Genomic DNA, 14,991 nt, shown 5'->3' on the forward strand with positions numbered 1-14,991 from the left:
AAAAACATCAGGCCACCACAGCAGTTTCAAGGCCAATGAGACCCCAGTAAAGACTACATGTCCTAAAAACCCACACTCATACACATTGTTTGACATATATATGATGTCAAAGTATAGTCTGGTTAAAATCCTATATCAGTATTTGAATATTACTGTTGGTACCATTTTTTCTGTGTTCATTGAATGTATAGTGACACATAAGCTTAGATCGTTTCTAAAGGTATATTGTCAGCCAACATAAATACATGTATTACCCATTAAACATAACTGACATGACCATGTGCTTTTAAAAAGAAAGAGGGTTCACAAAAACTACGAAAATATTGGCAGGAAGTAATATCTTCTGATATCGCTTACCTGTGATGCATATCCATGTAATTTACATTGTATGATATTAATTTTGGCGGTAAAAATATCATAAATTAATGTGCATAAGCAAATACGTTCTGTGCATATATAAAGATATATTCACTAAAATTTGGTCAGCTACTTATGAAAAAAGACATTGTATCTGTTAATTAGTGGTCAATATTATATGTAGGTAGTGTAGTGGCAAGTTTATAACTTGAGCGAAAGCTCGGTTTTGAATGTCAACATGTTAAAACTATACTTCTAGTAGTAACTGGAGTATCATTTTTCGATCAGACAACCACAATATATTCACTAAAAAATATTAAAATATCTATACCACAGTAATTACACATTGTACATGTTAATCAACGGTCGATATTATCCATAAGTAGTACAGAAACAGGTTGAAATCGTGATCGCCGTTGAGGGCGCTGATTTTGGGAGCGGACCCCCAAACAATCAATTTGATTAGATGTATCGTATATGCAAGTACAAAACAGTGTTTACCCATAGGTCGTGCAATACTGTTCATGGTGTATGATATTACGTGTAAGTTATTGTACCAGTAATAAAACATGTTTAAAAATAAAATAAAAACGTTTCAGTTGCATGGCAGCTAGTGCAACTTTAAGAAACAATGCACTGTGTATATGTTAACACAGGGACAAACACACTAACATTGTTATTGAATGTACTTGTAATAAAAAGTACCGATAGGGATTTTTCGACAGTAATCCACGACTTTGAGTGCTTTTTGCCAAATACCCAAACCATAGCCTATTGCTGTGTGATTTGTATACATAGAGTAGGAAGAATTGGCAACTTTTGAAGATGGTGACGTCATGATCGTGAATGCCAAGTGAAATTGCTGGACTACTGTATAGGTAAATATGATGGGGGGGGGGGGGTTCATTCAAATTTTGTGAGTGAGGCAGTGGAGTTACTCAAATTTTGACACTTCTTGTGGTTTCCTCCATAGACCCTCCACCAGGAGTGAGTGTCGGTGGAGGGTCTATGTTTCCTCTGACCCCCTAGGCCATAAATAATGATGGCCCCCTTAGCAATGTATTCAAGTTCTTGTCAACATTTCTTTGTAATCACATATTGAGAGAAAGTTATAAAAGAAGAATAGATACGGTTCACTGTGTTCCTGATAATTTGCAAAGAATTCTTTGTCAGGTCATCTACTATTATTCAGAACAATACACAGGTTAGAAATGGTCTAAAATAAGTATAGAATATAAGGTCAGTGTTCAATGGGATGCATAGAAGGATCGCTTTTCGTCTTCATGTAGACTTTCTCAAGTGTACAGACTATCTTTCAATCTTTATTTCAATACATATTTGAAACACAAATGTTGTGTACTTTTTCTTTTGTGTGAAATAGTCACCCCGAGTGTGAGTGATTGCGAAACGTGATGTCGCGTATATACCTTGTGAAACTACTAGTAACTAGGAAACACTACAACAAGAGTTGACCATATTTTCCTTCAAAAAATTTGAAATTACTAACAAATCAAAACATTTAAAGATTATGATTATGAGGCAAAATATATCTCAAGGGACTGGTGCCAGTCTAATTTTCACTGAGCAAAGTCTGACCTCAACGTTGCAACACACAAATTCCCTGCATGGAAGGTCACCTGGGCTCAAATTCAATGTGGTTCGGGCACAGTCACTTGTGAGCTAAGAATAAATTAATTGAAGAGCCTAGCTATATAATCGTGTTTTATACAACATAAACAAATTCACCAGTTGGAATAGTCCAATACAGCCATTCCATGACGTGTTGCACTGGGAACATCGATGACTCTTACAAATTACTGCAACATAAACTTTGTCTCCTTGTACCTTTGAATCTCTATCTTTCTTTACACGTAAAATTAGGTGATAAAAAAACTCGTCTCCACACTATAACTGACAGCAACAATCTCAGAAGTTTGTTTGTTATCAACTGCACCTTTTTGACGAGTTGCTAGCAAACCAGATTCACGGTACGTCGTGTCGTTCAGCCAAATATACCAGACTGTATTTTATATATACGTCGTGTCGATCAGCCCCAACCAGTGTTTTCTGTAGGGCTGTACCACAATGTACGACTTGCCTAAGTCGACGGGACGCTTATTTCAATGAAAATCTTTTTAAAAAACAGTTGTTTTCTCACATGTGAAATGATAACCTGACGATGAACGCAAAATCCCACCTTCGGAACTACTAGCAACCTGGAAAAAATGAGAAATTTTCGATTCTAATGAACTGCTATTTTGGCATTTCGCTAGACCAGGGCTAGACAATCCAAACTAATCGTTTCTAATACGACCAAAATGCATTTCGATCGAGCCCATACTTTCAAGTTGTCCATTCTTAACGTGTGGGGCGCCCTTCAAAATTATTACACGCCAGTAGACACTACACAACTGAAGGGCCAGACACCATTTCGAACAGATACCAAATTCTTTGCTTACATACAAAATTTGATATAATGTCGAATTAAATCTTTTATTCTAAAACAAGACTCTAAACTAATTAATGAAGTCTCAGAAATTTTCTTCTTCAAGTAGTTCTGTTTGGGCAACATTATGAAGTACCACATCAAGCCATATTTGGAAATTAACGATACAATCAACAATTATTATTCATTTTCTTAACCAATCATATCAGGGCAAACTTTCCAAACGCTTCATGCTATACCTGCTCTTTGTACAAACCTTTCATTGAATGCATTTTAACTTTCTTCATAATTTTAAAGAATATTAATTCCTTGGAAAGAATTGTAACCATAAGTTACAAAATTACTGAAATACCACAAAGTCAAAGGAGTCTAATAACTTTTACAATAAATGTTAGATGCAGACCACATTCTAACTACTATATTTTTATATTTCCTCTGGTTGATGAATCAATGAAAGGTTAATTTTATTCCAATCTGTGTGCAGCTCAAAACAAATGTATTTCAATTTTTTTAATGTTGTTTTTGCCGTCCATAAGGTAAGCTTATGTTACATGTTTGTCTGTCTGTCTGGTTTCTTGAAAGAACTAACAAAACATCAATTTTATTCCATCCTGTGTGCAGCTTTAAAACTGCACTTTTCTGTGGGTTTTACCTTCCATAAGGTAAGGTTATGCTATGTGTTTTGTTTGTTTGTTAGTACATGAATGTGCATGTCTGCGGACACGATATCTCAAAAACTACGGCATGGAACTTGCTACACATCTTCCTTATGGTAATTACAAGAACTGATTTGGCTTTGGTAAATATATCATGTCTATATTAATGAGTCATTTGCATAATTGACAATTTCAGTAATTTGACTTTATCTTAACAATACAGACGTCATATTCCAATTAATTTGGAAAATACATTACTAATAAATTGTGTTTGTCCTGTAAAGCTTGTGTATGTAGCTTTTGATTTTAATGAATCATTTGCCTATTTAATGATTTTTGCCAATTGGGCAATATCTTAAAGTGGATGTAAACTGAAATTTCATATAATTTATACATACATTGGTGATAAGCATGTTATTTGCCAAATACGTTTCCGGTGCAACAGAAAAATAACCTCTTGCAGCAAGACGTGGAACAATATTTGGCAAATAACATACTTATACGTCACCTGCGACTATGAATTCATTTTGAATGTCTAAAAATGCTGTTTCATTTCAAAATAAAATCACTTCTGCATTGTACTGTCAAGTGTAGTATCACGCACCTCTCTGATGACTGCAATGCAGTTGTTTTTGACAGCTGTAACTTTATTACCCAATCAGAGTGTGCTTTTGCTCTGTAGTATGTCATAATGTTTACTATTTGCACAGCACTCAAAGTCAGATTCAAAGTAATAACCTTCAGCTGAAAAATGAGTGCATCCTTGTGTTGCATACTCTATTCCAGTAAATGTATAGAAATGTTCACAATATGCTTTGTTGTTCTGGTGAAGCAAAAACTGCACTCTCTGGCAGTAATTTTTATATTGTTCGTAAATTTAGGAATTCATGTTTATGATTGCATGATGACCATACGTTTGCCGTCACTGAACATTCGCCGTTGTGTGTGGAATTTTTGATGATTTCCCTGTGACATTAAACGTACAGTTCAAAAACTTGTTATAATGTATACAACGATGATATTTTGTGCAGTTGACAATGAATTTGGCATTCAAAATTCTGGTTATATCTGTATTTCTAGTTGTCTGCTCGGTTTGTTTACAATGGGACGTGCAGTGATCATGTGATACAACAAGCAAAAATACAGCTGTTGGTGAAAAATACACCTCCATATCTGCAGGAGTCTTGACAATCAGAAAAATGTGAGATTGGTAACAAGATGTACATGTCCAATTTTATATAGCTATTACAGTGTATTTCTATTAGTTAGAGCAGTACTTGTACTACTGAAGTTCGTCATGTGGGGAAATGAAAAGGATCTTCAGTCATTGGGGGCTAAAAACAACAATTAAACAAAAGTAGTGGAAAATGTACTCTATCTTCCAAATCTCAACTAGTATTATATTTAACCATCGGTTTCACTTTAAATGATTCACTTTTAATTCATATCTGGATAGTGAGTTGGGAAAATGATGAGAACAAAGTAACAACAACGTAGGGCAATCATATGAAATAGCACTTTATTTGCATATTATTATAAATGTAAACATCAAGAGTCATCGCAATCATGTGATGAGACATATTTGGGATCTGCTTCACAGCATAAACACTTTAGTTTTACACAACACCACACTACGACCATTTCAGCAAACATTCATGTCATTCACACAGTCTGGCGAAATTGGAGACAAAAAAATTAAGTGTGTCCGAAACGAGAAGCAGATGTGGAAAGAACTATTAAACAGCAGGTATACGTGTGGTTTTATTACCTTCCAACAAAATCACCAAAAACTATCAAGTTTTTCGTCTTTGAATGCTTGGCGTCAACATCCAAAACAGCCACCAAAATGTTGGTAAACACATAAAATGCAAATATCAGACTCTGATTTACCTCACTATTTAGGGCTTACCATGAGCAATCATACTCCCTAGGAGCTGTATTCTCAACACATCATACAACATCTGATAAACTCAATACACGTCTTTCTCTAGATCACAGCTGGAAAACATCAAATCCTGACCTTAACTTTCACAGCATCTTTAAAAAAATATCTGATGTAAGTTGCACTAAAAAATAAAAAAAAAAAATTCTCCACACTACATACACATACAGATTATTGTAGCACCTCATTGTAAAGCATAGGCACTCTAAATTTTGAGAGAATTGCAACAAACCTACATATCTATTCTTAACCTTTCACATTGGACTATATATATATATTGCAAGGGGGTGCTGCACCTATCCAATCTGTACATTAAGAAGCCATGATTCCCTTTGATAGGGTTCTACTCTAGCAGTCACACATGCAACAAAAACAAATGTGATAATTTTGTTGTGAGGCATGATATTGGGTTTTATAACTGACTCTAATAGCTGGTTCATACTAATGAGTATGAGTATGATCAATGGGCATGCACGGTGTTTTTCTTCAGTGTGATATCCTTGATGCTGAAGGTCACTTTCTCCTTGTGTTTTGGTGGCTGAGAGTCCATACAGAACCTGGGTAGAAAAAAAACGACACATTTCACTTAATATTTGGTCATTTCTAATCACTTTTCTGCAAAAAAAAAAAAAAAAAGAGGAAATAGTCCAGCTGTTGTTTTTGAGTACATTGCTCTCAGCTGCGTGACTATAATGTACTCACTTTTTAAACTCCTCAATCTCCCTCTCAAAGTCATCCATTTCAGTGTTGTCAGCATTTTCACGAGGCAGGAAGATTTCATCTGAATAAACAGAGATAGAAAATGTATACATTTCATTAAAGAAAGAATTACTGGGTGTATGTATGGTGGGGGCCAGGACATGTGTTTATGAGTATGTGTAAGATTAGAAGTATACACATGCATGACTGTTTGTATGCGCATGTGTATGTGTGCATGGGTGAGTTCACATGCACATATGTGAGTGTGTGCACAAGTGAGTGGTGTACAGTTATCTACTCTGATTATATTCATTCTGACATCTGCTCTACAACTTTATGGACAGACTGACTATACAAGCAAATTAATTTTACCGATGGAGCTGCTGAGTTTATCCTTCTTGTTTTTCTTTCTTCTTTTGCCATTAGCATTGCCGTTCATGGTAGCACATGGTAGATCATTGACCGTGTCACTACCAGTGCTGCTTCTTGGACTCACAGGTTGCTTCTTTTTGCTTTGTCTTGGACTCTGTTGAGGTGTGTCCATCTTGGTGGTGCCATTCTGAAGACTTGGGCCACTGCTGCTACTAGTTCCTGGTTTGTTTCTACCATTTGTACTCTCAACACTACTTGTAATATCACTGTCAATTCCCGATAGATCAGATGAACTTCGTACAGATTGTTTCTTTTTCTGTTTCTTGGACTGCTGGGGAGGAGGGGATGGAGTTGGAAGAGGGTGTAGTTGTTTGACACGTTGTCTGTTTTGCTGCTGCTGCTGCTGCTGCTGCTGGGGGTGCTGTGAGAGTTGAGGTGAACTTCTGGACTGCTGTTGTGGTGAAGGTAGCTGTATACCATTTCGTTTTTGTTGCTGCTGCATTTTTAGTTGGTGCTGTTCTCTATGGTTACTAACAAGTGGTTCTTTCACTTTTTCATTAACTTTTTCCTCAAGACACTTTCTCTTCTGCTCTTCTGCTTTCTGATGTATTTGTTGCTGTTTCTTGTTTCTTCCATTCAGTTGCTCTGGAGCGTGGTTTTCAGAACGCTTCTTAACTTGTTGAATCTGATTTTCTTTTTGCTGCTGTTCTTTAATCTTTTGTTGTCTCTCTAATTCCTTTTGTTGTTTTTCTAGTTCTTTCTTTTGTCTCTCTAACTCCCTCTGCCTTTGCATCTCTCGAAGACGTTCTTGTTCAAGCTTTCTTGCCTTTTCCTCTGCCTATATATATTTTGGAGGGAAAATCACAAATTACTAATATTGTCAAAAACAGTGCATCGGTAGCCATTTCTACACAACATTTTCACTGCTTTATAAATGCATCAACAGCAAGTCATACTTTTTCTTCTTGTAACAAAAGAAAATGGTTCCAATCAAAAAAGTGCAACTTATTGAAATAATTACAGACACTAGAAGAGAGATCAGTAGCTCACCTTGCGTTGTTTCTGTCGTAACCTTTTTGCTGCTTTTGCACTTAGTGGTTTCTCAGTTTGTTGGGTTTGTGGTGCGTTCTCTGAACTGATTGACTTAGTAGCCCCATTAATGAATTTCAATAATTCATCCACTGCTCTACTATCCTCTGGTGGTTCCTCACTCTTGTGGTTGTTACCTGGCACTTGCTCCTTAGGTTGCTGAAAATACAGACAATTAGTGACAATTAGATATCATTCCTGTGATTGTGGTTATTTCACTTGGAGATAATGCAAGTGACCTAAAGGGTCTTGCACCTTAACTCAGAGCTCCAGCAGTGTAGGTCTGTCAACAAATGTATGGTGTCTCAGGATGTAGAACAGATATGATGACACAGACACTAGTTGTCATGACATAGAACAACAGTACTGATTACATCATACATATTGGGATGGAGAACAAGAGGGCTGATGACATCAGATATGTTAAGATGTACAACAGAAATGATAACATCTGATGATATGTTGACAGGATGTTCAAAAACAGCTGATGACATCAGACATTTTGTTGTGAACAACACTGATGACATCAGATATGTTATGACAAAAATCCCCAAATTGATGATATCAGATATGTTAAGATGTACAACAGAAATGGTAACATCTGATTATATGTTGACAGGATGTTCAAAAACAGCTGATGACATCAGACATTTTGTTGTGAACAACACTGATGACATCAGATATGTTATGACAAAAATCCCCAAATTGATGATATCAGATATGTTATTATGATGTAATTCCCAAAACTGGTGACATCAGACATATTGAACATCACAATTGATGACATCAGATAAGTTGTCATGAATCAGACCCACAGTATTGGCAATATAGTTATACTGACAGAAATGATGGCATAGATACATTGTAAGTGGCAAAACATGTGGCTACTTTTAAATCGCTGCTCAAATTTGAAATTGAAGAGGCAAATATTTAGCTGTGATGCATGACAGACTGTATGTGTATGTGTTCCTATGGTGTTTTGTATGGTATTTGACAAGACAAGACAAGACAAGATAATGACAGAGCAACTTGGATATAGGACAGTACAATATAGTTACTTTGTAACAGTAAATTGGAAATGAATGCGACTTTTGATCCATCTACTACGGACCTAAATCACTGTTCACCCTGGATATCCTTTAATTCCATCCATTGTCATCATGTTTGTGAATAACATGACCATTTTAGGTCAGCAAAATAAACCCTACCATACATCATCATAACAGACTCACCTTTCGTTGTTTCAACCTTAACCTTAGCTTGTCTCTAATCTCTGTATAGTTCTTGCTAGTTGGCGCCACAGGTGGTCCTCCATGCCCAAAAAACTCACAGTAGCAACAATCACAGAATTTACCATCTTTTTCCTTCCCTGATGTGCTGGACGTACAGTTACTCTTTTCAGAACAGCTATCATCATCATCGTTGTCATAGAGATGATTACCATCACTTTCAGCATCACTGTTGACAGAATGATAACATGTGTTTAAAGATGCATGGTTTATACTCTAGCTGACGAAGGTCCAACTACACACTAATTTTGTCAGTGAAAATAAAACAAAATTTTCAATAAAACTGTTCAATTAGGGTGACAGATAACGGATGAAAATTACTAACATTTTCTCCACAGATAAACACATTTCATACTGGAACATTTCCTTCCTTGTCTCTTTGTAAATGAAGTCTATGTCCATATCGTAGATGAAATTTGATATCGTTATCTCTGAGAACTGCCAACACTTTTATGGTGTAATTCAGAGAATCTCCATAAGACGTTTAAATGTCATTGGTTAGGATGGTCTAAGATGGCTTTAATTAAGGAGACTTTGGTAAAAATATCGTAGGTTAGGATTGTCTCAAGAAGGTTTCAGGAGACCTCCAACATGTATAACCAATGTCCATGTTTGGCAAGGTTTGTGGAGATCTTGTTTTAAAAAGGGTAAGGATGATCCATGAAGGGTTTCAGGAGACCTCTCATGCTGTCTTGAGGAAATTAACTGTACAAAAACATATTATCTTGGTTACCTTGACATGTTAGATGTATTAACAGCACTGCCGCATAGCCCTGTATTTGGATCTATAATTCCTGGAGAAGGTCTACCTGCCAGTTTGGAATGACTATGTACACAACTCTGATGTTGATGCCCATGGTTATGTGTATGCTGGTGTGTATGCCCATGTCCGTGTCCATGTCCGTGAGCATGACTGTGACCATGACTATGTCCATGACCACCTGAACAAGAACACACAAATTGATAGGAAAAAAACCAAAAGAATAAATATTTTGGACACAAGTCACATCAAAATCAAAATACATTAGCTGATGATTGCATCTAGTTTTGTACAACAATTGAAAGATTTAAATTCTCAATTTGTAGTTTTTTGTGCATAGAGAAATCCCCCCCACCCCCACCCACAAAAAGAAATCCCCCACCCCTATCCCCCACCCTAAAACAAAGAGGATTAAACTCTAATATCCTAAAATGCATTCATCAGGTCGGTAAAATGTAATAATAATTAGTTCTTGTACTGAACTCTAGTTTTGAGTAACTATACAATGATTTGGGGACTTGAGAAAGTAAGTTTTACAGTGACATGTTCATGATTACTACACCCTTTGGTACTTTTTTCTCATTTAAAGCATTACATTGGAAAGAGACTTACCAGCTGCATTGCGTGCTTCTTCTGCTTGCTTGGCGTGATTGATAGCAGCTTGTCTTAATAACTCTGGTGTTAGTTTACTGGGTAGCTTGTCATGTTGATGTAGCAGTGACTGTTGGGGGTTTAAACTATGAGTAAACTGGTTATGGCGAACACAATAATCAAAGTGGACTCCACTCTCCCCTTTCCCGGACGGCTGGTTGAGAACCATTCGATGTCTATCTGGACAATGCTCCCCACACTGACTGCTGCTCTTCTTCTCATCAAGTTTTGTTTCCTTGTGCTGGTGTTGATGTACATGTTTTTGATGCTGCTGTTGTTGTTGCTGCTGCCGTTGATGCAGTTGTTGCTGATGTTGTTGTTGCTGCTGAAGTTGTTGTTGATGCTGATGTTGGTGTAACTGTTGCTGCTGCTGTTGTTGTTGTTGCTGCTGTTGCCCAGATGGTACTGGATTTGCACTTTGCCCGTCTTTCTTTTCAATGGGAACACTAACTGGAAACTGTGCTGTGCTTGTCGGATGTATAAACTGGTTATCAGCTTCATTACCACTATCACCACTAAGTTTTCTTGCATTTAACATGATCTTGGCACTTTCATAGGCATTGTCCCACTCTCCATATGCATGGTAGATATGTTCATGCAATGCTTCCTGGGAACTAATATCCATGCTTAATGCCGATAGGTTAATGGCTGCAGGGTTGCCGATATTTTGGGAGGTTGATGAATAGAGGTGAGGGTGAATAAGAGAGCGAATAGAACTTGGACTATGTTGGGCATGAAGGTGAGCAGCTGTTGGGTTGTGTAGATGAGGATAGAGGTAATAAGATGCTGGTTTTGGTGATGTAGCAGCTTCTTGTAAGGCAGCTGCAAGTTTCTTATCCAACTCCTTTGCACAGACATGACACTCACATGGTTTCTCTACCTTGTCTAGCTTGTCCTGCTGTACAGAAAAAAAAGAGAGAAAACTTTCAATTCAACAGTTCAAAGTGAAAAGATAATGATAAAAATATGCACAAACTAAGTTGAAATGTTGTTCTCCATATGACTGTCAATACAAACTACCCACACTAAAGGCCATCATCACGACACACTGACTAAAAATTCCCCTTTTAGGCCAACTTTCAATAATTTTTTGTTGTTCACAGCTATTATACCCATTTCCTTATTTTCACTGTTTTAAAATGAAGTGCACAGATAGTCAAAATAGAAATGCTTTACACTGAGACATGTTGGTAAAAGAGGTAACAGAGAAACTAAATCTAGATTGTAAATAGCCTATTTACAATCCAAATTGAGCATGCCCTAACGCAAATCACTGTTAGGTTATTTGTAGTTTCAGTAATAACTAATATGACAGAACCTTATGATGCGTGAGTGCAAGTGTGGCATACTCTGGACATTTACACTTGTACTTGTGGTGTTATCTGCAGCACTATTTTCATGAGTGCAGGGAATGAAAGTACAGCAGAAAACACCACCACAAGCACGAGTGTAAATACACCACCCCCCACCCCCACCAAGCCCAGTACCCATACTGGCACTCTGTCATGGGGGTTCTGATACTGCAAAAGTACTGTAAAAATCATACTGAATGATCACACACTTGTATACAAGGATGACTGTGCATTTATTTGCATATCATATGCATACAGTTATGCGAAAATGATTTTAGTACTGTGTTGTAGTGCAAATACTAGTACCAGACGTATGCGAGTGCACTGGTGCAAGCAATCATTGGTACATACATAATAATACCTAATCTGGGGTGATTGGAAGGGTAGCCCTCTTGCAAGGGTTCAGCTAACTAAGACTAGATTATTTACTTTTACAAACAATATGATAGATTGTTTATGCCAGTGTTTGTTTACAGCACTGAATGATGTCACATATCCCATGATGCATTATTCAATATGGCAGATTTGCTCATTCCCTCTTGACAATTCTGCAGTATTTCAGTAAATAGGTTCAATACAGTTACTTGAAGACTGTCTAACTTACATCATTCTCAACTTTGGGCTCCACACTAATATTTTCCTCTCTAGTACATGTCTCACATTCACACTCTTCTTCTTCCTCTTCATCATCATCATCATCATCATCTTCATCCTCGTCATCTTCATCCTCATCATCCTCATCGTCCTCTTCCTCCTCATCATCATCGTCATCATCATCATCATCTTCGTCTTCATCATCACCTTCATCATCTTCACATTCATCATCGTCATCGTCTTCATCATCATCATCATCATCATCATCCTCCTCCACACCTCCTCCTGCATTCTCGTTGTCTTTTCCCTCCAATGCATCAGGCTCACCACTAAGTTCGGTCCCATTTTGGGACAATAATACTTCTAGTGGTCGTCGTCGATAGACACGGTGACTATGAACAGAGGAGGTATCATCTGAATCTAATTGTTCTTCTTTCTGATCTTCAGACCCAGAGTGATGTTCTGCGGGTGAATCCAACCTAGAAACGATTCAAACAAAGATCGTATAGATGTAGGAATTATCAGAGTTACAAAGCCTCAGCAAGGAAGAACAGGTATATGTCACACATAGAGATACAGACCAACATAAATTGGAGTAGATATTACCAACATATCCCTGTGCCCAAAATATGGAACCTTGGTAAAATTACTGGGGAAGTCAGGCAGACTTTACCTTCTTACCACCCTGAACAAATACTGTACACAGGTTGGGAACCCTGGTAGAATGACTGGGGAACTCGGGTAGATTTTGCCAACTTGCCATCCTTAATAAAAACACTGCTAGGAACCTTGGTCAAACAGCTGTGGAACTCAGGTAGATTTGAATTGATCTTAAATACCATCCTTAACAAAAACACTGATGGCATGTAGAATGCACTGATTATCAACTTACCCTGATGTAGTTGTAAGGTCATTTCTTGAGAAGATAGGAATGATGTCATCAGACCCCCTAGGTGAGGAACATTCTGATGATGAGGATGAGGATATATCTGGCGGGTTGATGGATAGGTGATGTAGTGCATCTAATGAGGTAAATGAGGAGGTCAAATCTGTAGGGTTGGGTCCTTGAGAGTTGTTATTGGGTACACCCAGGTCATTACATAACTCAGGACTTATCAAACCACAGGTTATCATGTGAGATATACTGCACTCATCACACGGACACCTACAGGGAAGAGAAGAGAAAAGGTCATAGCCATGTCAAGTAATCATGTGAGATATACTACACTCATCACACGGACACCTACAGGGAGAAAATGTCACATTCATGAAGACCTTTGTAGCTTGTGACAACAAGGCACATACCTATTCATATAATTATTAGACAAGTGACATATGGATGCATCATGTGAAACATGGGTGTTCATATTACTGCAGTGTTTGCAATGTTGTAATGTTTTATCATAAGCCATGCTATTTCTTCAGTCTCTGAAGAAGAACTCATCAACTCATTCAAATGTTTCTTTATTGCAGACAAAGTTCAAAACATCAATCATCATTCTGATATCAAATACAACATAACATATCCACTCGCATTCTACTATACCCTGACTACTGTCATGAATGGTTTAAACTTTAGGGATATCACACTCTCAAATACAAGGCTACTACAAACAGACAATACTGCTATCTAGCAATAGATTAATAGTCATGTATAAGCCCAGATGAAGTGTACAGTTCTGTACTACAACAAACAGGAAATACTGCTATCTAGCAATAGATTAATACAGTCATGTATAAGCCCAGATGAAGTGTACAGTTCTGTACTACTACAAACAGGAAATAGTGCTATCTAGCAATAGATTAATACAGTCATGTATAAGCCCAGATGAAGTGTACAGTTCTGTACTACTACAAACAGGAAATAGTGCTATCTAGCAATAGATTAATACAGTCATGTATAAGCCCAGATGAAGTGTACAGTTCTGTACTACTACAAACAGGAAATAGTGCTATCTAGCAATAGATTAATACAGTCATGTATAAGCCCAGATGAAGTGTACAGTTCTGTACTACTACAAACAGGAAATAGTGCTATCTAGCAATAGATTAATACAGTCATGTATAAGCCCAGATGAAGTGTACAGTTCTGTACTACTTCAAACAGGAAATAGTGCTATCTAGCAATAGATTAATACAGTCATGTATAAGCCCAGATGACGTGTACAGTTCTGTACTACTACAAACAGGAAATACTGCTATATAGCAATAGATTAATACAGTCATGTATAAGCCCAGATGACGTGTACAGTTCTGTACTACTACAAACAGGAAATAGTGCTATCTAGCAATAGATTTATACAGTCATGTATAAGCCCAGATGACGTGTACAGTTCTGTACTACTACAAACAGGAAATAGTGCTATCTAGCAATAGATTAATACAGTCATGTATAAGCCCAGATGACGTGTACAGTTCTGTACTACTACAAACAGGAAATACTGCTATCTAGCAATAGATTAATACAGTCATGTATAAGCCCAGATGAAGTGTACAGTTCTGTACTACTTCAAACAGGAAATACTGCTATCTAGCAATAGATTAATACAGTCATGTATAAGCCCAGATGACGTGTACAGTTCTGTACTACTACAAACAGGAAATACTGCTATCTAGCAATAGATTAATACAGTCATGTATAAGCCCAGATGAAGTGTACAGTTCTGTACTACTACAAACAGGAAATACTGCTATCTAGCAATAGATTAATACAGTCATGTATAAGCCCAGATGAAGTGTACAGTTCTGTACTACTACAAACAGGAAATACTGCTATCTAGCAAT

The 14,991-nt window shown here is 37.2% G+C and overlaps 1 protein-coding gene across 3 annotated transcripts in view; it reads right to left on the bottom strand.

Moving 5' to 3' along the window:
• Window positions 1-4,961: 4,961 nt before the first annotated feature.
• LOC144446137 (protein FAM193A-like) overlaps window positions 4,962-14,991 on the bottom strand; it is a 42,453-nt gene continuing 32,423 nt past the window's right edge. For 2 of the 3 annotated variants that reach the window (XM_078135856.1, XM_078135858.1), the window contains exons 10-18: window positions 13,100-13,372; window positions 12,218-12,686; window positions 10,223-11,159; window positions 9,584-9,791; window positions 8,794-9,019; window positions 7,523-7,720; window positions 6,473-7,310; window positions 6,104-6,182; window positions 4,962-5,958 (exon numbers count right to left, since the gene is read on the bottom strand). In XM_078135856.1, the coding sequence (XP_077991982.1) occupies window positions 5,862-5,958; window positions 6,104-6,182; window positions 6,473-7,310; window positions 7,523-7,720; window positions 8,794-9,019; window positions 9,584-9,791; window positions 10,223-11,159; window positions 12,218-12,686; window positions 13,100-13,372 (3,325 nt within the window). In that variant the 3' untranslated portion in view covers window positions 4,962-5,861. The remainder of the gene's footprint in view (window positions 5,959-6,103; window positions 6,183-6,472; window positions 7,311-7,522; window positions 7,721-8,793; window positions 9,020-9,583; window positions 9,792-10,222; window positions 11,160-12,217; window positions 12,687-13,099; window positions 13,373-14,991) is intronic. The other variant, XM_078135857.1, reaches the window with a different exon arrangement.

The sequence above is a fragment of the Glandiceps talaboti genome, chromosome 15 (assembly GCF_964340395.1).
Source record: "Glandiceps talaboti chromosome 15, keGlaTala1.1, whole genome shotgun sequence".
Taxonomy (NCBI): domain Eukaryota; kingdom Metazoa; phylum Hemichordata; class Enteropneusta; family Spengelidae; genus Glandiceps; species Glandiceps talaboti.